Source organism: Hermetia illucens, chromosome 2 (assembly GCF_905115235.1).
Source record: "Hermetia illucens chromosome 2, iHerIll2.2.curated.20191125, whole genome shotgun sequence".
Lineage (NCBI taxonomy): Eukaryota > Metazoa > Arthropoda > Insecta > Diptera > Stratiomyidae > Hermetia > Hermetia illucens.
In genome coordinates, this window is record NC_051850.1 from 85,906,713 (window position 1) to 85,931,736 (window position 25,024).

General features: G+C 40.1%; 3 protein-coding genes and 1 long non-coding RNA gene across 4 annotated transcripts; 2 read left to right on the plus strand and 2 right to left on the minus strand.

The window, feature by feature from the left end:
* The first annotated feature begins 14,419 nt into the window (after positions 1-14,419).
* On the plus strand, positions 14,420-15,739 carry LOC119648486 (uncharacterized protein F54H12.2-like). Its single transcript, XM_038050253.1, has one exon. It carries the CDS (start codon positions 14,420-14,422, stop codon positions 15,737-15,739), a length of 1,320 nt encoding a protein of 439 aa, XP_037906181.1.
* A 2,377-nt stretch (positions 15,740-18,116) lies between these two features.
* On the minus strand, positions 18,117-22,253 carry LOC119648487. Its single transcript, XM_038050254.1, has one exon. The coding sequence runs from the start codon at positions 22,251-22,253 to the stop codon at positions 18,117-18,119; it is 4,137 nt and encodes a 1,378-aa protein (XP_037906182.1).
* A 191-nt stretch (positions 22,254-22,444) lies between these two features.
* Positions 22,445-23,334, minus strand: LOC119650027. The gene is made up of 3 exons (XR_005249227.1): positions 23,123-23,334; positions 22,774-22,844; positions 22,445-22,715 (listed from the first exon to the last, which is right to left on the minus strand). It is a non-coding gene; the product is annotated as an uncharacterized LOC119650027 (long non-coding RNA).
* A 969-nt stretch (positions 23,335-24,303) lies between these two features.
* LOC119650297 lies at positions 24,304-24,753 on the plus strand. Its single transcript, XM_038052935.1, has 2 exons — positions 24,304-24,375; positions 24,429-24,753. The coding sequence occupies exons 1-2, from the start codon at positions 24,373-24,375 to the stop codon at positions 24,738-24,740; spliced, it is 315 nt and encodes a 104-aa protein (XP_037908863.1). The 5' UTR covers positions 24,304-24,372; the 3' UTR covers positions 24,741-24,753.
* The last annotated feature ends 271 nt before the right edge of the window (positions 24,754-25,024 follow it).

Here is a 25,024-nt window from a genome sequence, read left to right on the forward strand (position 1 = left end):
TCTCTTCCACCAGGTTGGAGGGCTCGATGTCCGCCCCTAAGATGCTGTTCAACCTCCTTTTCTGCTGTAGAAATTTGGGACAATAGAACATACCGTGCTCTGGGTCCTCGAGTGTAGCACCGCATTCAGGACAGTTGGGAGACTCGTCCAACTCGAAGCGATGCAAGTACTTTCTATAGCCACCGTGTCCCGTAAGGAACTGTGTCAGGTGGTAATTCAATTCTCCGTGCTTTCGTTTGACCCATTTCTCGATACACGGGATCAATGTATGGGTCCACCTGCCCTTGTCGGAGTTATCCCATCGTTGTTGCCACTTGCCACACAACTCTCTCCTGATGGCTTTTCGGAAATCCGCATTCACCTCGGCTGGATTTGCCTTCCGTTTTTCGTAGAGCCAGTGTGCTTCGCTCGCTAGAAGATCTATAGGGATCATTCCTGCGATAACACACACTGCCTCCGTCGACGCCGTCCTAAATGCGCTGCACACCCTTAGCGCAATTGGCCGGTATGCCGAACATATCTTCCTCCGGTTGACCGCGTGGTTCAACGCTCCCGCCCAGACAGGGGCCGCGTATAGCAGGATCGACCTCACCACTCCCGCGATGAGTAGCCTGCGACTATACTTCGGCCCTCCCACGTTAGGCATCATCCTTGCAAGGGATGAGCTGGCATTTGCTGCCTTTTCTCGCGCATAATCCAAGTGTCCCTTGAAACTCAGCTTGGCATCGATCATCACCCCCAGGTATTTGACAACCGATTTTGAGACGACCTCACGATTACCAACCCGGATGGTAACCGTGTTGTTCTTCCTACGGTTGGTAATGAGGACCGCCTCCGTCTTTTCGTCCGCCAGGTCCAGCTTGGCCATTCGTAACCATGACTTGATGGTATGAATGGCTTCATTTGCATAAAGCTCCACGTCCTCGGGATGCTTTGCAATTGCAATTACCGCCAAGTCGTCCGCAAAACCAATCAGCGTTGTCTCATCCGGCACGCGAAGGCCAAGCACTCCGTCGTACATTATGTTCCACAGCAGCGGTCCCAATACAGAACCTTGAGGCACACCTGCTGTCACAATGTACTCCTTCGGCCCGTCGTCCGTCTCGTACCAGAGAAGTCTATCCGAAAAGTAACTCTCGATGAGCCGAGCCAAGTAGCTAGGAACACCCAGTTTGGCCAAAACGCCCTTAATCCAGCCCCAGTTGGCTGAGTTAAAAGCATTTTTGACGTCCAGCGTCACCAGAGCACAGCATTTGCCCATGGCCATCGCATTTCGAGCCAATTCCACGACCTTTGCTACTGCATCGACCGTAGAACGGGCTCGCCGAAACCCATATTGCCGCTCTGAAAGACCACCCGCAAGCTCGATGAACGGGAGCAGCCTGTTGTATATCACCCTCTCCAAGATCTTCCCCATGGTGTCTAAGAGACAAATAGGGCGATATGAAGAGGGCACGCCGGGTGGTTTTCGAGGCTTCGGTAACAAGACCAGTTTCTGCCTCTTCCACTGGGCGGGAAACACTCCTTCCGCCATGCACGCTTCGAATGTGCTTGCGAACCACCTTGGTCTGGCCTTGAATGCCACCTTCAGAGCCCTGTTCGGAATTCCGTCCAATCCCGGAGCCTTGCTGTCCCCAATACGTCTGCAGATTTCCCAAAGTTCCTCTTCGGTAACATCAGGGATCGAGAAGACGTCCTGCTGAGCTGCCAGTTGGGGTTCTCTTTCGTCCTGCTCCTGCTGCGGGAAAAGAGTTGCAATTATTTGCAACAAGAGCCGTGGGCATGTCACCTGAGGTGATTTTCGCCCGCGGATCTTCTTCATTACAACTTGGTAGGCTGTACCCCACGGATTCGTATTAGCCTCCATGCAGAGCTTCTGGTAGCATTCCCGCTTGCTTCTCCGAATGGCCTTCTTAAGGTTGCTTCGCAGATCCCTGTATTCCTCCTCACGCTCCTGGTGCTCCGGCCTTCCTCTTGTCCTTTGGGAAAGTCTCCTCGCTCGGAGACAAGAGGATCTCAAGGCAGCGATCTCCGTGTTCCACCAGTAGTTTGGCCTCTTGCCGTGGTGCAAACGTCGTCGTGGCATCGTAGCGTCGCATGCTTCGGTTACACGCTGAGACAGCTGTGTGACCCTTTCCACCGCTGTTCCATCCGGATCATGGGCTCCCTCCAATGCGGCCAGGAATGTCTCCTCGTCGAAAGCTCCGATAGACCAGCCAACCGCCTTAGCCTTTCCACCTCCAGAGCGTCGTTGACTGCTTCCCCGGTTCCCAATGTGAAGGAAGATGGCCTGGTGGTCACTGTGGGTGTAGTGCTCACTCACTTGCCAAGCCATCCCCCTCACTAATGAAGTGCTAACAAATGTCAGGTCAACGATCGAACCCGACCCTCTTCCTCGAAAGGTGGGCACGCATCCAACGTTGAATGTAAGCTAGCAACGGAGCGGAAGAATGCCGCATACCGAGTAATGTTGCATTCTCAAAGAACGCGGGCACGCGCAGAGACTTATCACGAACTCCGTCGGGCGGAGAAACGATTTCACAGACGGAGAAAGGAAGCCTGCGAGAACCAACAAGTCTGTGAACTAGAAAAGTATAGGGAGCAACCGCACCAGGCGCGAAAATTTTACCAACAAATAAGCAGGATGGAGGCCTTATACACCTCGATGCTCATCCTGCCGAGACAAAGAGGGAAATCTGATTTCCGACCGAATGGCCATATTGGAACGATGGGTTGATTACTTTGATGAGCTACTGAACAACCAGAACATCGGCGAGTTGGAGGTCCCGCCAACTGAAGACAACGGACAAATACTGCCACCACTAAGTTTAAGAGAAACAGTCCGTGCAATTCATCGTCTAAAAATTCATTAGTCGCCAGAAGCCTATGGAATTACAGCCGAATTGGTTAAATATGGAGGCAACAAGTTACACCAAGTGGTTCATCAACTTGTGCTCATGGTAATTAATGCCTGACGATTGGCAACGAGCCGTTATCTGGCTCATACATAAAAAGGGAGATATCACACAGTGCAGCAATTATAGAGGTATCACGTTGCTGAGTACCATCTACAAAATATTCTCCGTTATCTTGCTAGGCCGGATAGCCCCATGCGCCCAGAACATCATTGGCCCATACCAAAGAGGCTTCACTCTAGGCAAATCAGCAACAGATCAAATTTTCTCTCTGCGGCAGGCGATGGAAAAACTATTGGAATATGGACAACAGTTGCACCATCTGTTCATCGACTTTAAAGCCGCCTATGATAGCATAGCCAGGGTAAAACTGTACACGGCCATGAGAGAATTCGGTATCCCGACGAAATTAATATGACTGACTAGGCTGACCCTGACCAATGTGCGAGGCCAGATAAAAGCAGCAGGATCACTCTCAAGACCATTCGACATTAACAACGGTCTACGACAATGGGATGTCCTATCATGCATCCTCTTTAACCTGCCCTCGAGAAAGTGATCCGTTATGCTGAGGTAAATGCAAGGGGTACGATCCTCCTTAAGTCCACCCAACTACTGGCCTATGCTGACGATATCGACAGCATCGGAAGAACCACCCGAGACGTACTAACTGCCTTCATCCAGATCGAGCAGGCGGCTACCGGCGCGAGATGTTGGGCTGCACATCAATGAAGGCAAGACAAAATATATGGTGGCAACGTCAACACCGAAGACGAACCAACCAACAACATCAAACCGCACTGGTCAAACAGGTAGAATAAGGGTAGGAGGTTACAACTTTGAGACCGTTGACAATTTCCGTTATCTAGGGTCGAAAATCACAACCGATAACAACTACAATGAAATCCGCGCATGGTTGTTGTCAGCCAACAGAGCCTATTTCAACTTACAAAGACTGTTCCGCTCGAAACGTCTCACCATAGGGTCAAAGCTCTTACTGTACAAGACAATGATCTTGCCAGTCCTCATGTATTCCTCGTAGACTTGGGTTCTTAGCAAGAAAAATTGCGAACTCTAGGCTGCGTTCGAGAAAAGAATCCTCCGAAGGATTTTTTTGGCCCCCTACATGAGGATGGACGACTCCGTAGCCTACACAATAACGATATCTACGAGCGATACCATGACCGTCCGGTTGTGGATAAAATCCGGCTCAATAGGTTGCGGTGGGCGGGTCACTTAATCCGTATGGATGAGGATGATCCCACCCGGAAAGTCTATAAGTGCAATATCTATTTTAGAAAGAGAAGACGAGGCAGACCCTGCCTGAGATGGAGCGATGGCGTAGGTCAGGACGCCAGACAGCTTTTAGGGATATCGAATTGGTGGACCTCGGCGCAAAACCGGGATGTCTGGAGTTCCTTATTGAGGCAGGCCTAGACCGGATACCGGTTGTTGCGCCGTTGATGTTGATGACCTATCGGTAGCGATAAGCCAATCTCCTATGCTAGCAGAACACTGACCGATTCGGAGATTAACTATTCTTCCATCGAAAAAGAATTTGTGGCCATAGCATGGGCCACAAAATACTTTCGACTATATTTGTTGGTGCCGATGCTTTGAGTCGAATTAAACTCCCACAAAATAAGGTCAAATTAACATCAACGAAAACATCGACAACGCAAACGAGTCATTACAAGGTACTAGAGGGACAACTATACATTTTGCAGAGGAGAACTTGGACACTGGTATTCCCATTTTCGAACAACCCCTCAACGAATTTTCGCTCCAACTTGTACTTGAAACTTCAAATAGAAGGTGGCAAACTACATTAAAAATGCCCTTCAGAAATAAGCAACGGCGAACAATCCGTATGCAGGAATTTACGGAATCGACGATTATCGAAATTTTTGAAAAATTTATTCCTGCCAATCGATTAACAGCAATTTTAAGCTCAGATGAAACCTTTAGAGTCATTCAAGAGGTATACTCAAAACACTTCTCACATTCTAGCAATTTTAAACTTGTTAGATGTATGGAAACCCCTTGAAACCCCTTGAAGCAGCAATTCCTCTTTTGGGAGACTCAATTCAAACTATAACTAAAACAAACAAAACCAGGGTGTGTACATTCTTTTTTCATCAAACATAGTCATGTGGGGTATCAAATTAAAGGTCTCGGGCTTAGTTTTGACATTTGTTAGAAAAGTTGGCAGTGCGGGTGGTTGGAAGTGAGCATTTCTTTAACGAACCCATTCTCAGAAACTACCCAACCAAAAAATCTGAAAAAAATCAGGAGGCTGCCTCTATATGGAGCCCTCCATACCGATATCGGTTTAAATAAAGTTAATTATAGTATATTACTATAATTTTTGAGGCCAAAGGGTATTCGTACATATTCATAGTGCCCCCTTCAACATTATTAAAATCGGTTCAATGTCTGTCTGTCTGTCTTTCTTTTTTTTTCATCGTTGGAAGGTGGAAAGGTTCAAAACCTACTGCTGGCTCCTGCCTTACAGTTATGTGAGACTTCTACTCACTAAAACCACCTTCTTCTTCTTCCACTCTCCCCACGGGACTGCTATAGGCATTGCATCGTGGGGCTGGATCAGTTCTTAACTGCGGTGCATTATTGTTCGCTCCCTTCTTTCTTCTCAGTTCTTCATGCCTTAGCTGTTGATGAATCATTTTCAGCTCAATTACCACTTGATTCCAAGCCTCCGTTGATTCCAACATAAACTCCACTATATTTCCAGGTGTTAAGCGCCTGTCTGCGATCGCTTCCAGCCTAGTTCGGTGTGCTGTAAACCTTAGGCACTCAAACACAACATGCTCCGCATTCTCAGCCACGTTACCACATCTTGGGCACCATGGTGACTCGTCGTGTCCAAATCGATAAAGATAAGCCCGATAACCTCCATGTCCACTTAAAAACTGTGTTAGCTCGTAGCTTAGTTCCCCGTGATTCCTTTCCATCTTCGAATGTGTGGAATGATACGGTAGGTCCAACGGCCAGTTTGTGCCATTTGCCATTTTGCGATGGATTCTCGCCGTGCTAGTTGCCGTCGAAGTACAATAGACTCACCGATTGCATACATCTTGTCGTAGAGATGCCGACCTTCATCCGCCAAAATGTCTATGGGGATTGTCCCTCCCAGTACATATGCTGCTTCTCCTGATGTCGTTCGATAAGCACTTAGTCGAAACGCCATTCCTAGTTTTCCGCAGTTTGATTTGTTTTCCAGAACGGTTGTCCAAACTGGAGCTGCATAGAGTAGCACGGAACTAACTACCTTTGAAATAAGACGACGTTGACTTTGTCTTGGTCCACCAATGTTCGGTAGTATCCTCGAGATCATTACAGCGATGGAAGATGCTTTAGTTGCAGCGCACTCAATGTGTTTTTTAAAGTTGAGTCTTTTGTCAATCATTATTCCCAAATATTTAAGCGACTCTTGGTAGTAAATTATTTTTTTACCAACTTTAATTTTCACGGTCGTGTCTTTCCTTCTTTTGCTGATTAGCACTAGTTCCGTTTTATGTTCAGCAAGTCATAGGCCAGACTTTTCAAACCAGGAATTGATCTCCCATATCGCTTCATTTGCATAGATTTCGATCTCGTCTAAGCGTGTTGCGACTATTGTTACCCCGTCCGCAAAGCCAATAGTTGTCACGCTGTTAGGAGACGTAGCGTCTGCACTCCATTGTACATAATCAACCACAGTAAGGGACCTAAGACAGACCCCTGTGGTACGCTGCACGTCACTGGGAATAACTTCTCTCCATCGTCCGAGTCACAATATAATCATCTTCCAAGAAGAAATGCAAGAACGATGCGTATAATATACTTTGGAATCTTTAGTTTGGTTAGAGCCTTTACGATTTTCGTCCACTTTGCAGTGTTGAATGCATTTTTTACATCGAGTGTCACCACTGCGCAGCATTTGTCATCTTGTATTGCAGCGCGAGCCAGGCCAGTCACCATGCTGATTGCATGCTTGTCGGTTAGGCCTCCTTCCTTTTCCGCAACAGCGAGCAGCCTGTTGTATAATACTCGTTGAAATAGTTTACCAATGGTATTTACCAAACATATGTTTATATGAGAAGGGGTCTCCCAATGGTTTGCCTGGCTTCGGAATAAGTATAAACTTTTGCAGCTTCCATTGCTCGGGGAATTCTCCTTCTCTAAAGCATGCCGTAAAAACTTTGGCAAACATACCTGGTGCTGACCTGGCTGACACTTTCAGGGCGATATTCGTGATTCCATTGAGCCCTAGCACTTCAGGAATTTCGTCGGGGTTTACATGAACTTTAGGCAGATTTGTGTAGTTCACATCCTCTGGGAATTTTGGACAGGTGGGGAGCGCTTGACTTTCAGTGATGACATTACAGACCTGTCGGCGCCACCCCATAGATCAGAATCAGCTTCGGTACATATCCGCTTGAAATGTTCGGATTTGCTCTTCGTGATAGCTACTTGCAATTTTTTTGCCCGCGTTCTTGTATTGCATGTGTAGCTCAACGAATTCAGGTTGATTGCTTCTGTGCTGGGAGCATCTCCTAGCTCTGAGGCAGTTTTTCCGACATTCCTCAATTTCTAAATTACACCAGAAATTGGGATTGCGTCTTCGGAAAGCGCTACGCCGTAGCATAGAGGCATGCATGCCCGCTGCAATTTTTCCGTGACCTGTAAAGCTTTTTCTTGTGCGCTTCCCGATAATAATGTGTCATCTAGAAGTACCTCCTTGAACATTTCTTCATCGAATTTGTTAGACACCCAGCTCATCGTTATTCTTTTTGGTGGCTTCATATAATTCCTACGCGAGGTTTGGAAGACAATAGCCTGATGATCGCTGTGTGTGTACTCTTCGCTAACATGCCACTGCAAGTCTTTGATAAGGGTGTCACTGACGAAAGTGAGGTCTTCTACCAATTATAATTCTCTCCTTCGGTATGTGTTGGCTCCCCCAGAGTTCGCAAGTACGATATTTAGACGCGAGAATGTCTCTTGCAGTAGTCGTAGTAGTGGTAGCAGTGTCTGTCTGTCTGTCTGTCTGTCTGTCTTTTTTTCTTTGTGTTTGTTTAGGGGGTGGAAATCCGCACCAGATTCTCTGGTACGAGCACTTCTCCGAGGGTCTCCTCTAGGCCTTCCTTCCCTCCACAAACCTTGAGCAGTGGAAGAATACATGCTCTGGGTCCTCTGGGACTCCATCGCAGTTTGGAAAATCGTGTGAGGTATCTAGTTAGTAGTAAGGGTCCAATCAAGGCCTTGAATTTTAGTATGTGCGATAGGGATAGGATGCGGTGCTAGGCCCCGCCCTGAAATGTCCAATCACGTTGGATTTGTATGGGAAACGAGTGTATGTGGGAGGTGCTGTGTGTGTTGCTGGTCCCGCCCTGAAATGTCCAATCACGTTGGATTTGTATGGGAAACGGGTGATTTGTATGGGGGGGCCGGTTGTTTGTGGGGTGGGGCTGTGCAGGGCGATTGGTATGATTGGTCATAAGGGTGGTGTTGCAGCGTGAAAGTTGTTTTCTGTGTGATTTTAGGTTTGGTAAGGTAATTGTGAGGGTTTCATGTAGGTTTGCTGAAATATGTCTGTTTGGGTTGTGCTGGGGGGGTTTAAATGGGTTGGGGTGTGGTCTGGGGTTCCGCCTAGAGTTTTGCAGTTATGTTGGTTTCACGTAAGGGTGGTGTTACAGTGTGAAAACCGTGTTTTATAAAATTTATTTTCTGATGGTAAAACTTTTCATATAGGTAGACTTGGTGAAATATTTTCTGAAATCTATTTTTTGTTTCATAGTGGCCCCCCTAAGCATCGTAGCATAAAGAAAATGGTTTCAAAGAGGAATATTGATAAGACAGGTTTCCGACCATGATGGTGATGGCTGCTTGTTGCAGATTGGCTGGGTGGGAGGCGTTCGATCGCTACAATGATGGCTGCCTGTTGCTGCTTGGCTGGGATTATGGAGATGAGGCGTTGTGGTGTTGCCGGGTAGGGTTATTTTGGGTGGAAAATTGTGTGGAGGGTGAGTAGACGGAAGAAATGCTATGTTATTGTCTCGCTTTTATTTTCGCGGAGCATGCGGATAGTAGAGCGGTTAGAAACTAGGTGGAAATTTGTGTGGAGGTTGGGAGAAACGATCAGACAGTATGTTACCGTGCCGCTTTTACTTTCGTAGAGCATGTGGATGGTAGAATGGGTAGGATCTAGTGGCGGTAGTGTTGTCAATGGGACTTTATCACTCGCCTTAAAATGCTCAGTCATTGAGTATTTATCTCAACCTGTTAGTATTTTTGAATAAATGAAACAAGTTCACGTATTTGGTTCAAAATCTTTATTATCATATTTTTACATTGGAAAACAAAATTATTTCCAATTGTGAAATATCAATATTCCATTACCAAGTGAATTAATGCATAGTGCATGTGGACGTCTGTTTTTTGAAGGTGTCATAAACCTTGTAGATATGTGTGAAAAATCCAAACACGATAGCAGCTGCTAGTAAAATTTTCAGCGCACCGGATGAGTAATTTATGGATCTAGGTTTTGCCATTTGCACAGAAATGCGATCATGCGGACCGCAAACATCTCGTCCATTAGCGAAAAGACAGGTCTGGGAAAGTCGTAGATGCTCCGCTTCGACATCTCTAGGTGTGTTGAGGGCGCTTATTTCCAAAGAACAAAAGTAACACTTAACATAGTCCTTCAGATTAGTATAGAAAAAACCGCTTTTTGCTAACTTGTGAGCCTTCCGCTCGTCAATATTTAAATGATTGAAAGTCTTCAAACGGTCGTATTCACTTTTAAGGTTCAACATTTTGACTGAGACTGATAACCTTATACAACGTCTTTTATATTAATCCAGGAGTTGTGGACTGTTGGGAAGCCCAACCATTTAATGAGAACTTTATCCCCTCGTCTTTTTAAAATTTTTTCAACGAGGTATACATTGGGGTACTTGGCCGGTGACAATTCTAATTCATAAAACCCGCCTCGAATTAAGTTTCCTTGATAATCCTCCAGAATGTAAGTTCGAGGTTCTGTGTCTTTTACCTCACGCACTTTAAATACCTCTGTGGACCAGTTTGGAGTATAACCCTTCTCAAAGACATGTTTATGCTTGCTTATTCGAACAAAAGTTCCTACTTTGTATCTTGGTTTAGACAAGACTCTTTCTTTCTTATACACACTGGATATCAGATCTATCTCGTTGGAAGTATTAACGTCTACAGGTCTCATCTTGATAGTTCGATGTTGGGTTGCGTTATATTTTCGTACTATGTTTTTTAATAAATTGATCCATTTGTAGTTTCCCTTCATACTAAATTCTTTCCACATGAGACTTTTAAGAGTTCTATTGAATCGTTCAACAATTGAGGCTTTTAAGGAGCTAAACGTTGAGTAATGATTTATTTGATATTTTTTCATTAGATGTATAAATTTCTTGTTGAAGAATTCTTTCCCGTCGTCTGTCTGTAAATTTCTAGGAACACGTTTCTGATTTAAAATTACTTGCATAACTTTAGTAACTTCACAACCGCTTTTATTTTTAACGGGTACTGCCCAAGCGTATTTGGAAAAAGTATCAATTACTGTAAGTAGAAAACTGAATCCCTGGTTTTCAGGTGTATAGACACTCATGTCAACTAAATCAGCCTGCCATAGATCATCAATCCCCCTTATACTAACACGGCGGCGTTTAAAGTTTCTGCTAGCGGGCCTGTGAAGCTCATTAATAATCTGCCTTCTGCTCATTTTCCTGAACGTATAAATATCGTTTGCTCTTTAACTGTTATATATTGATGTTTACTGTTAGAGACATAATAAATGGTATCACCATGTTAAAATTTAGTCACCCATTTACAATGATGGTTGCAGGACCATCTGGATGTGGAAAGACGACCTTTATAGAAAATCTTCTGAATAACATGTGGCTTATACAACCTCAGGTTGGGAAGATAGTTTGGTGTAATGCAGAACAAGGGGGACTGCCGTCACGTATATCGTTTAAGAACATTGAATATTTGGAATATATCCCAGATGAGTTCACCAATAAAAATAAGGATCCTACTTTAATCGTGCTGGATGATATGATGTTAAATGCATTTTCAAAGCAGGTGTGTGAACTTTTCACTAAGGGCTCACATCATCGCAACTTCTCTGTGATCTTAGTGACCCAGAATGTATTTCATCAAGGGAAGTTTTGTCGCGATATATCGCTTAATTGTAAATATCTAGTTGTATTCAAAAACCCGCGAGACAAAAGCCAATTCCTCCATTTAGCCAAGCAGATTTATCCAGAGAATAGTGGTGAGCTTGTGAAAATATATAAAGATATCACACAGAGACCACACAGTTATTTGCTAGTAGATTTAACCCAGGATATAAACGATATTCTTAGGTTTCGAACTGATATATTTAATAAGAGATCTCTTACATGTTACTGTTCGTCAAGTGATCTGAAAAATAATAATGGTATCGAAAATGAAACGATTAAAGGCCAACAGGCATATATTATATGTTCTAAAGAACGCTAAATCATGCTTAAGAAACGCTATATTCAAGAATGCCGATGCTGAGGTAATTAAAACTATTTGTGAAATAACACTAAACACTTTAAAAGGTAACCATATACCATGTAGGAAAGCATTAAGCAGACTTTGCAGGTATAAAAACAATATGCGAAAGTTGGCTGAGGCAAAACGATCTGTCCACAGACAGAGGAAAATCCTAATACAGCAAGGTGGATTTGTTCCTGTATTATTAGGAAGTCTTCTTTCGGGTGCTATAGGATCTGCTATACAGTGAACATGGAGAAAAATAATGCCCTTAATAAAATGCTTTTATTATCACCCGAGGTGTATGAAAACCTTAAAGAAATTATTGAAGAGTCAAATAATCAGACCTTGTTTGATAAGGCAATGGGTAAAATTCTGAGGAACAAAAGTCTTCCTAATAAGGATAAATGGTACAGCTATAGAAATGAGTTAATAAAATTTCTAAATACGAAGCGGAAAGGGAGACATGTTTTAGCCGTAAAGTCAAATTTATCATCAGCTAGTAAAGAATTGAGGCAACAGAAAGGTCTACGAGATAGCCAGACTCAGACAAGGCTGATTTTTCGAAAAGATTTAGCAACACAGACAACCCCAGAGAAGGTACCATTCTTGACCGAGGGGACTTACTTTGAGCCAGAAGAAATAACACCACCAAGAAGATCCCTCTCACCAGCATCTAAACGACGATTATCAGCAAGCAGTATGGCTAAAAACCTTCAACCAATGAAAGTACAAAAAACTACCGCAGATAAATCTAACAGGGGGGATTATAGAAACAAATAAAGTGACTGATAAGAAAAGAGTCAAACGCGCTTACCCTAAAGAAGGAATAGCCGAAGGTGACCCCCTGGCATTGAGAATTGTGTTAAATTTTGAGGATTTTCATGGTTCGCTTAACTGGACACAAAAGCAGCTTAGTGAAATAAGCAATGGGGATGGAACAATTGATTTTACTACGTTCCTTTCATCTTTTTTTAGCAGAATTGAACCTGCCGAGTTAAAGAGCTTGGGTGTAGGAAGAGCTAAGGAGAAAATGTGGGGGCGTGTAGAAACCGATCTAGTACATGGAGTCATAGCTGGCGCTTCTTACGAGAAACTTCCGAACGAGTTTATACTCAACATAAAACAAAGCGATGATGTTGTAGAGAAAGTTGTATTGAAAAATTATACCTACCCCTCTATTGAAAGCTTCACTGATGTGATTATCGGTCAAATTCCAAAGGAGCGGAGAAATCGCGATAGTTTGCAGTCTTTAATCATTTTGGGAAGTTCTTCTCCTGCACCCCCTGAATTTCCTGATGAAACGAAATCTGTTGATACTTTGGATCTTCAATGGCCAGGACTAGGTATTCAGGTGAAAATGAAAAAACCATTACCTTTACGAAGTAAATTTAGGGATTTTATGAAACTTTTGCTAACGTGCATACAATTTAACGATGAGAAGCTTAGCGATGAGGAAAGGGAAAAGAAAATCCACCTGTTTCAGATGTTATTATTAGCACACATGGAAAAGTTGAAACAAAAATCACTTGATGCAGAGCCTGTAAAATGGCGAAAATCTGAGGTAGACAGTGCTATTGTAGAAGCTCCGTATGAGAAGGAGAGCGGCGGTGATTATAAACCCATTGAAATAGCTATAGATACTGAAGCAGACAGCCTTAGAGATTTCTTCACAGACTTCTTTTTACAGATACCTAAAGGTAAACGTAATGCGGATGCTATAATATCGGAAATAAAAGAGAGTTTCGATAGTATAGGGTCTACAAAAGATGATGAAGATAAAGCAGCAATGCTGGAGAAGTTCAAAATATTGGAAAAAAATATTAGTCGTATGATAGAAAAACTAGCCCATGAAACATCACCATTATCTGAAAAGATTCATGAAGAATACACCATGATAATAAATAGTATCAACAGTTTGTCGAAAACTATTAGTGAACTTACTGGAAAAATTGATAAAAGGTCCTCTGATCATGGTAAAGACTTTAGCAAAGAACTGACAGTGATGCTAGATAAAATTAGAAATTTGGAAGAAGAAGTTAGTGGAGCATCAAAGGATACTTCATCAGAGTCAATTACTAGACCTATTACATATGATGATGGGGGGCTGGTCTTTATCTCCAGTGATATTATAAGACCACGAATAATTGGTAATCGATTGGAGCGATGTCTATGTGTAATACCGTCGAAAGAATGTGGGAGAATGCTAAGATTTGCGCATATAGAATATCATCCGATCGAAAACACCTTTATTGAAAGTATTGCTATAGAAGTAACTAAGCAACATGGTGAAATAGTCGCATTCCATTCAAGCGATATTCCAACATATCTCACTCTCCACTTTAAACGGCAATAAAGTATAAATATACTGCTTGTTTTTGTGTTCAGCATATAGTAGTTTAAAGGCGCCAAAGGGTTTAATTATTTAGTCATAAAATGAACTCTTTTTACTCACGCTACTATCTAATTCAGAGTGGCGGTAATTCACATCTACATCGAACACGTAATATTAGACAGGACGGTAGAGGGGTTGGTAGCTTCTTTAGAGGCTTAGCGAGATATGCAAACCCCGTAGTTTCCGCGGGTACAAAAACCTTGAAAATGCGAGCTGTAAAAGCTGGTAAGGCAATATTATCTGAGATAGGTAAGAAGCCTATAAGATCAATTCTAAGCAAACAGGGTCAAACTACTGTACGAGAACTAACCCAAAAAGGTATAAATAAACTCCGGAGAGATTTAGACACTGTTGTTTTTAATAATCGGTCAGAATTAAAAAGAACTAACCCTTTCAAGGTTAAAAAATCTAAACCGAGATCTAAACGTAGGAAACATTCAAAAGGTAAAAGAGTAATTAGAAAATCTCCGCCAATTAAAGGAGTGAAAAAACGCAGAAAAAGTGTGCGAGAGCGTGTGACAGACATTTTCGATAAGTAAAAAAGAAAAAAATGTCTTACAAAGAATGCATGAAATCTGAATTAGATCTTTTTTCTAATTCTCTCATACAAAGCAATATTTTAAAAACCGAGGAAGTAGCATACAAACCCATAGCATCGCTAGATAATTCAACTGTTTTAGAATTTATCTCACTTGGTCATGGCGATACATATCGAGATCTGTCCAGTATATATCTTCGACTAAAAGTGCAACTAATTAAGCTAAAAGACGGAAAGGAAGAATTGTACGAGAAAGGGGGCACTCCAGTTGGTCTTGTCAATAATGTCATGCATTCGCTGTTCAGACAGTGCACAATACAATTAAACGGTAAGCCAATCGCACAAACCGATCATAATTATCAATACCGAGCCTACATTGAAAATTTATTGAATTACGGTAGTAACACTGCTAAAACCCATCTCGAATCTGTTGGGTGGTACCTTGACGAGAATGAAATGGATATCATTGAAAATGGAAAACCAGAGGATTCAAACAGTGGTTACATTAAAAGATCCAAATTGCTTGCAGGCAGCAGCGTCGTGGAATTTATGGGGAAAGTTCACGGTGATATTTTAAATCAGGATAAATTATTAATTAACGGAGTAGATCTCCGGGTAATTTTCTCATTAGAAAAACCCGAATTTTACTTGTATTCTAAAGAGGACTCTAATTCACCACGGATCAAAATTATAGAGGCAACAATGTACATGAATCATGTAACTATTAGTCCAAGCATCTTGCTTGCGCATGAAAACGTTCTCCAACGATCCAATGCGATATACCCTTACAAACGCGTAGAGGTAAAAACATATACTTTACCTGCGAACACATTCTCGCTCTCCCTTGATAACGTGGTGATCGGTCAGTTACCCAACTTGATAGTTTTCGGTATGGTAGACAATGATGCTTATACAGGGAAACGTACGAAAAACTCATACAATTTCAAGCATAATAATCTGGTGAGATTCAACCTATCTGTTAACGGAGTGCAAATACCAAACCAACCTTTAGAATTCGACTTTTCAGATGAAAAACCTATTAGTACACGCGGGTATCTAACATTATTCAAGGGCACTGGAATACATTATTCCGATAGAGGACACCAGATTTCAAAACAGTTTTTCGATAATGGAGCGTTCTTGTTAGCATTCGATCTGACCCCTGACAACTCATACAATACAACATGTGGAAGTCTTTTGAATCAGGGCACAATAAGGATCGAGGGACGATTCAGAGACTCTCTAAAGAAAAGCGTGACATGTATTGTATATGCAGAATATGATGGTAGCATCGAGGTGGACAAAGCTCGCAATGTTTACACGAGTTTCTAAAATCTATATATAGACCCGATGGGCGACTGTTTTTACCATACATTCAGATAAGGTGAAAATGAGCTGTTTAGTTAATGTTGAATATTTCCCTGGGGGGGATTTGACCTTCATCAAGAAAGTATCGTTTGCTGGTATAACGACGGAAAATAAATTATTCTCGAAAGAAGTCATCTTCAGATACCCGAATATAACCAGCAATGCTGCAGGTGTAGAGCTGATAGGAAGATGTGGAAACTTGGAATTGAGGCGATTGGATGAAGATGTTATAAAAACCCTTGCAAAGTTTTCCACGATTTTTGTTCGAGATGCAAACACAAAGGATTTCTTAAAAAACTATGTAACGGCTCACTCAAAGATTATTAACAGTGAATCTTGCAATCAATCTGAACAGGAATGAACACGATCGAGCTTACATCAGCGTTACAAAGAAGCAAGGTGACGAAAAAATTCTTTAGAGGCGTATTTCCATCCAATCATCTTCCAGCTCAAGTGAAAAAACCAGCCTGTATTATAGCCAATACTGATCCATCATACAAACCTGGCAGCCATTGGGTAGCATTCTTTTTTCCGGCAGAGGGACCCGCAGAATACTTTGACTCATTCGGAAATTACCCCTATACAAAAATTCTTCCGCGATTTTCTATTGGCAAATTCGAAAACGTTTATCAATAATAGGAAACGTCTTCAAGGACCATTCTCATTAACATGTGGACCTTACTGTTGTATGTATATATACACACGCTGTAAAGGAAAAAGTCTCAGACACTTTCTAAGAATGTTTTCATTCGCGCGATCTACATGCAAACGACGATAGAGTTGTAGACACCTTTCGTAAAGTATACTTGAAAGGTAACCATCAAAGTGGTGGAATTCGATTATAATCAGCGGCATAGGACTCTGGTTGAAGGTATAAAAGCGTAGTTCAAATTTAAAACTATGATCAGTTCATCTTTAAAGTTATCCGGAATGAAGCCGCTTCAGAAACAACCGCGTCGTGAGAAGAAAGTTACAAAACAATCCAACGGTCGAAAATCCGAAGTGCCTGGTGAAAAAGTGCTATTAAATTATACTTACTTCCTGGATGGATGTCAGAATCGGAAGGTTATGCTGGGTTTTGATCCATCAACATTTGAGGCTAAAATTGTTTTCCACTTGCACGGCCGATTTCCACTGGCAACTAATTACATTGGCTGGATTCCTATTTACGACTACCTAAAGAAGCTGAAAGAGGAGACTGGAGAGAACATACCGGAAAACCAACTTGGTCTACTGAAGAAGTTTAAAATTCCTGTAGGCAAAGGTAGTATTCAACTACGATTACTGGAGCTACTTACCTTGTACGAGATGATGGATTTTTTTAATATTGTCATGTTTCACAACAATAACGCGTCTGAAAGCGTGAAGGAATTTTTCAACCAATACGCTGCCAAATGTCGAGATAAAAGTACAATCAAGCTGACTAACGAGGACTTTTTCATACCATCAAAAACTTGCTATGTGCATTTAAATTACTCGAGACTTTTTTATGAAATACCAATATTTTGTAATACAAACATTATTTTTAGTGTTGCTGGTTTAGAATAAATAAAGCAAGTTTATAAATAAAATGATTTTTTATTCTATCACTCTGTTAATAAGAATATAAAGGTACATATTAACACAATTTTGTACCTGCGCACCTAGATGAAGATTTGGTACTGTGGACATTGCAAAACTGTTGATAATTCTTCAATTTACTTAAGCTAGGGATATCAAGTTGTACTATTTCTGTGTTTGGTAAGTATTTCCTAATCAAACTTTCCTTCATCCTGCCTTTCACGTATATTGTAGCATTCACGAAATACTCTAATATTCCTGGTAGGTCGTTGTAGTTAGTCTCTCCTTCATCCCACTCTAAACCATTAATATTTGCTGCTTCAAATTCGTTTTGTTGATTAGCTCTTGATGATAGCTCCTGTCTCGGATATGGTGGTGCAAAAAAATAAAGTGTAGGACAGATTGACCCGAAAGGTAGAATTGCTAGTTCTTTAACGAAAAAATGATTATTATTCCCGGAGACGTATTGAACATCTACAATATATCTGGACATGTTGTTTATATAAGGAGGTGAAGCAATATAAACTGTTTTAACCGTTTTTTCTAATATTTATATATTTTTTACATGTTGAAGTCGATGTAACCAGTCCCTAAATACATTTATTCCATTTCACAATGTTGAATAATCCTTAAACAGCACTATATGAATTTCACAATACTGAGTTACATCTCCTACTATTAACAATATTACGTAATGTCTGTATTTCACAACTTAACTAAAAATGAATTTCACAATACTGTGTAATCTTATAAAACACAAATGAACCCAGGTAACTTATTTTTAGCTCTGTATTCTAGCTCGTTTGAACCCATATGGATATGAACAGTTTTCTTCCGTAACAACTCTTTTATCAAATGTGAATTGTAAATGTTTCTTTTCCGTCGTTGAGATTACAATACCAGGCCGCTTGCGTTTAATTTTGCTATCATTTACCACGCAGATTGAATCCCCCTCATGATCACCAGTCACTAGATTCTTCAAGTGATCAAAATTAACAACTTTTGAATTTTTAAAATTTATTGTTATCCCTTTACATTTCACAACATGTTCAGTACCCAAACCCGTTTCAATTTTAAGACCGTAAGTCTTTGGACCAGTGCTAACAAATTCGGTTATATAAGAATCTTTCCCAAAACAGTCAACCTCGTTCGTTAGATCCCCTAGAAAGTCGGATATCGGAAAACTCAAAGGATTACTTTTGCTATCTATGAAGATTAAACTATCTGTGTCGCAGTAGAGAATATTTTTACCGACTTTTTTTAGAGCGTCGTAAAGTTTCATACGCGCAAAAGCTGTTGTATAAGCCGCGATAGGTATGTTTACATGAGGTAACATATTTAAATTTTCCTCGAGGTATCTCCATGTAACCCAAATAGTCTCCTCATTAATAGGGATTAAAGAGCATATCTCTATACCAGGTGATTGTAAAAAGTTGCTAAAATCCTCAGAACTGTTGAAAACTTTGGTTTGCGTTCTATCTTCCCTTTGCGCAAACTTCCCCCAGAAAGAATTTAAACAGATTTTGGCTGTATTTCTCCTGCCCGGATTCTTGTGAATATGATCTTTTTCGAGAAGAATATCCTCTCTCGACTGATAAGAATGTATAAAATTCTCTTTTTCAGCTTCACTTTCATATTTATCCCCCCATCCACTTGCCTCCTGTTTAATCTTAAGAAAGGTGTTGACATAATCGGCAAATAATCCTCCACTTTTTGTAATGGGGTCATATTGAGTGAAGTCATATTTCCATACCTCATATACCTCTTGAACCTTATAACCATTTTTAATGGCCCGTGAGACCTCAGGTATAACCCATGTGCCGGTTATTTGTCTCTCATCCTGAATGTGATCGCAACCGAAAACCCTATTTGTTTCAGCACAAACCCGGCATAAGGTAAAATATAATTTAAGGTTGCCTCTGAAAGGTAGTACTGGTAAAAACAAATCAGTAGGTGGTATGACTGTGCATGTAATAAAACCGTGCATTGATACAATTTCCTCCAGCGGGGGTATATTTTCAAAACGGAAAATTTCAGGATGACCAATAGGGTACGGTGCATATTTGTTTATATATGGATATAAACTAGTGAAATCTAGATATCGTATTACTTCATCGCCTTCAACTTTATGATGTAGCTTAAAAACTTCAGTTCGTCCCCCAAAAACAGCGTCACGTGGATTAAGTGGTGGTAGAATATTAACAACTTTTTCATCCAATTGCCGCCGTATCTCAATATTTCTCTTTAAAAGTTGTTTGAAGTTACATTCCCAAGAATATATTAAATTGTAGCCACTGCGCTTTATTAAGTCTATTCTTTTCATTGTACTTTCATACCTTTGCGATAAAGTACCAACTTTTCTAGTTACATTTGTTGACGTCTCTAATATCTTGAAACATTCTCTACATCCATGGTAAAAACACCCAAAAAATTCGTATACTGTGTTCGTTTTAGAGTTAAAACCATCCACCAACAGTCCACATCTCTCTAATCTTACCTCACCCTTGTTGTTTACTGAAGCAATTTCATCACTGGTTTTTGAACTTTCCAAAGCAAGCCATTTCCGTGCAAGAACAGACTGGTTTTGAGACTTGTAATAACCAGATCTAGGCATTATACCTAAGGTATTTTCTTTGAGAAAATTACGTCGAAATACTAGCATACACGCTGATGCAATTGTTAGCGATTCAATTAAAGGATTTATACCTGTTATATTAAGAAATTCTTGCATGAATTTGCTACACCCCAATCGTAAAATATTGACGTCATTTTTACAATACATTAACATCTCTTTCTTATTATCAAAGACTCCTTGGGAAACTGTATTATACCACTGGATGAAGTCATTCCTTTCCTTTACCTTCATAGTATTATACCCATACATTTCTACAGAAGGAAATTTGCCAACATAATCAATATTATCTACCGTATTAAAAAAATAAGGGTAGTATCCCTTGGAATGATCTTTAATGTCAAAGACACTAGGAAATTTTGAGAGAGGGAATGACAAAAAGTTCAAAGAATCAATAAATGCTAACCGTCCACAAGTCAACCTCATTATTTTAGTACCATTCATTATAGGGTTTACATCTATTTTCCTATCTAGTAATTCGGAAATTATAAAGTGTCCATCATAGCCCTGTAAATTATGCGCTATACAATATATATTGGTGAAAGCCGGACGATGCATTAAACAGTAATCTAGAAACCTCCCAACTACATCTGTTTCATTATTACCGTATTCAAATACATGCTCCCTGACCCCACACACGTTGCATTGCTGCTGTATATCAAAATTTTCATAACAAGAATAACAAACCTGCTGTGCGACAATTAAGTTTACAACATGCACGAAAGAATTGCTACCGTTAGGCGTATCTTGAGTGGCTTCACAATCGAAAAATATTATTAAGAACTTTTTGTCAGCACTGCCTCTGTACCGCTTTATGTAACATAAATGTTCTGGCGGAACAATTCTTGAGCAGGCCTGACAAAAGAACTCATCGCATTTATGATCGTCTTTCCCTCTTTTCTCGAGATTTAAAAATTTCGAACACATAGTGCATATTTTAAATGTATCACAAACTGTTTTATCAGTAACTTTATTCTGAATATGTTTACTGAGACAGTTTTCACCCCTGAACACACGATTACACGCTTGACAATTTACCATCATTTCAACAAAAGCACATGGAGGTGATGAAAGGCAGTATGTACACTTCATCTCACATTTGTGGAACCTGTGATACATCACCTTATCACAGAAAGAGCACAAATATTTCCTGTTAAAAAAGGCGGTCAACGACTTGATGACATAGAAATGCTGGAACAATTTAGAGTAATAAAGATATATCTTCTTGAGAGACTGATTTTCCACTGGGATTCTGAAGAGAATAGAATTTGAATCCTTGAGGTTGTCAAACACAACTATTTGAAAACCATCTAAAATTTTTTGAAATTTATAGATATCAGTTGAAGTGCAACCTTGCTCACCAACAATAACGTTAGCCTTTTTGCACAAGTTTCTGGCTAATCCATCCAACAGTTTCATCACAGATAAGTGGCTGAAACCTTCAATAGTCATCTTCATTGCATAACATATGCTTCGTGGAAGGCAGTAAAAATCATTGCTTTTACCAACATCTACCACACTTCTCTTCTTTCTTAAAACCACAATCTCATCTTCCGTTCTAGGATCAATGGTTCTATTTGTATCCCCACCGCCGAAAGGAAAGTTAACAATGTGGGCTTCCATTTGCATGATCTCATCTGAAAGGAAAACGCCATTTGATTGGTTTACATTAGATATTAAGTCGAGAATATACTTCCCACTTAATTCACTGACAGGTCTCAAACTAGACCATATTGGTTTTATTTCAGGCGAGTTTGGAAGTGTTATGGTAAAGCTGACTTTACTTCCAGCGACTGCATTTGAGACAACATCCCTAATGATACCATCGAATGCTTTTTCTAATGCCATGATAGATTTTTCGCTAGCATTTCCGAACTCTTTTATGCGGTATTTCAACTTTACACCTTCAACATTGAATCTTTTAAAAAAGGTTTTCTCTCTAGCCAGAATCTCATACAAAGTAGGTCCACTGCCTCCTGCTTGACTAGCGACCCCACTGGCAGGTTCATTTTCGCAACCCGACACACTTTGAGAATCCTCCCCTATCGATATATTATTATCAATAAGGAAGGTGTATGCTTTCCTTAAGGCTTCAGCGGAAAAAGAAACATCATATTTTGCTGAAAATTCAATTAAAATGTTTTGGAGAAGATATTGCTCCTCCCGAGAAAGCAATAACTTCGCCGATTGCATCTGCCTAATTAAAATTAGTAAGGTTGATACAAACAATTCACAACCTAAAGATAGTGCACTTTTTAGGTGATCAATAACGGCACCTGGATTCATTTTTACAAAGGGGAATAAAAAGTAATATTATATATATATATATATATTTTGTGTACGCCCACTCTAAAATATATAAAAAATACGTCAAAATCCACACTAGCCTATAAGAAAAAAAAAACTTTTTCACTATTTTTAAAAACCCTACACAATATTCACTTACCTGGAACGACGAGATGACGTGCACGAAAACTCTCGAATAAGCCAGAATATTTTTCTCAAACTTTCCTGCAGGAAAAAATATCTTCACTATTTTTTATAAAGTCTACACAATATTCACTTACCTGTAACAACAAGATGTCGCGCACGAAAATCTTAGAATAAGGTAAAATATTACCCTCGATCTATTACTTTCCTGCAGGGGAAAATATCTACAGTATTTTTTTTTTAAATCACCACAATATTCACTTACTTGCAAATACAAACGTACGCACAAGATATTATTGTCCTCGGGATTTTACTATTCTAGAAGGAAAAAAGCTCACTTCATTATTTTATCAAAATCACCACAATATTCACTTACTTGAAAATGCGAACGGACGCAGAAGAAAACGCCTAAATTAATCACAATGTTTTCCTCGGGATTTTACTATCCTGGAAGGAAAAAAGCTCACTTCATTATTTTATCAAAATCACCACAATATTCACTTACTTGAAAATGCGAACGGACGCAGAAGAAAACGCCTAAATTAATCACAATGTTTTCCTCGGGCTTTTACTATCCTGGAAGGAAAAAAAGCCCACTCACTATTTTATCAAAATCACCACAATATTCACTTGAAAATACGAACGGACGCGCACGAAAAAGTTAAAAATAATCGATGTTATGTTATAATAAAAAAAGACAAAAAAAGAAGTTGAAAAGGACTTACCTTTCTGAAGACGACTGTCGCAGCAAAACACCCACCCACACACACACACAAACACGTTTAAACTACCACTTCACCGTAAGAGTCACTCCCGGATAATTGTAATTGTGTAATTATACCAAACACGTAAAACTGCGATTTTTAAACCTTACTTTTCTTACGCGGCTTTCCCCGATTAAAGCTTCGGCGTGAGACTAACATTGCAGCTATCAACTAACGCCCTTTATATGCAATTTAATGATGCAGTGGTATCAAAAAAAAGACAAAAAAAAAAAACCCTTGGCGAAGATGATAAAAATCTGCAACGTTTAATTACAGTAAAAATTCCAGTGGATGTATTGTTTTAATTGAACAACTAGAGACGGCTTTAGAACTGCACGATCTATAATTTATACGATTTAGTCACACACAAGATAGCTCCCCCATGGAGGCTTCCAGTCATTAAGAGTATATGCATTCAAAAACTATAATTGTAAATAGTAATATCAAGTTGGGTTCGGTAATAGGTACTAGAGCAACTAGATTTTTACGACTTCCCGGTAATAAATTATTCAAAAGATTACAAAGTTCAATCTTCATGCTACAGCCATTTATGGGCGTTACTAAGTACTACCTAGGACTAGACATGCTGCATAATTGCAACAACTAACGTAAACACGCAATTGTGAAATATATCTTAAACAGGTAATTAGAAAAAACAATTTATAGCACGATCGTTGCTAGGTACTACCTTGGACTAGACATCCTACTTATCAGCAAATATGGTATAAATGCGGTTGTAGAGGATTGTGAAATTCATAATTTAGTGATGTTATCAGACAATTCTAATTATATGCAATGCAATCAATTTACCATCCTGGCTAGACATCGTCTAGTGCTGGATAATTTACATATTAATAAATCGCCTCATAGAAAATTGCGAAATTCATTTCTTAAAGCTATAATTAGAAATCTTTTTATAATATTATTCACAACTAGATTTCGTATTCATCTAAAGCAATAAAAAGCCAGATAGAAAATTGCGAAATCCAAACTAAATAAATCATCTCCATTAATTGCTATCGAGAAGATTAAAGTACCCCTACTTAAAGTACTCTATAGAATCAAGATTAAGGTACCTGTTACATGAATATAGCTATCTGACTTTATATTTTCTATTTTCCTGAAGCAAATGCTATATAAATCGGGTATAATATTTAGAGTTATGCATTAATTCCTTGAACCTGGTGCAGACAACGTATTTAATAGAAGAGATGGTAAGTAACCTTGTTTCAAAAATGACAAGCGTAACTCAAATATTATATTTTAGGATATAACAGCCCTCAATGAAATCAGCCAAGGGAACTTTGATAACCTTCTCACAACTACCATGCTGGTGGAAGGAAAGGAATATAAAATAAAGAAATTCAAACTGCAGGATACGAAGTATGGCACCCGGCTGGCGATTTTTTTCGAGGAAGGTGGCTACTACTTTCTACCACAACGTTTCTCTGAAAATATTAAAAGCCGGAAGCAAGTAAAGGAACTCGACCAGATTGATCATCATTACTTTATTTTCGAAGGGAAGGACGAGGCTAGAGGTGGTTTCTTGAAGCTGAAATTTGTCCAAAAAGATCAATAAATAAATAAATGTTAAAAAATCGAACTGTTTTTAGCTGTAGATTTCCTGCAAAGAAATACTAAATTATCTCGATCATAAACAGAATTCGGCCCTTACGAAAAACCCCCCACTGACAACACTACCGCCACTAGATCCTACCCATTCTACCATCCACATGCTCTACGAAAGTAAAAGCGGCACGGTAACATACTGTCTGATCGTTCCTCCCAACCTCCACACAAATTTCCACCTAGTTTCTAACCGCTCTACTATCCGCATGCTCCGCGAAAATAAAAGCGAGACAA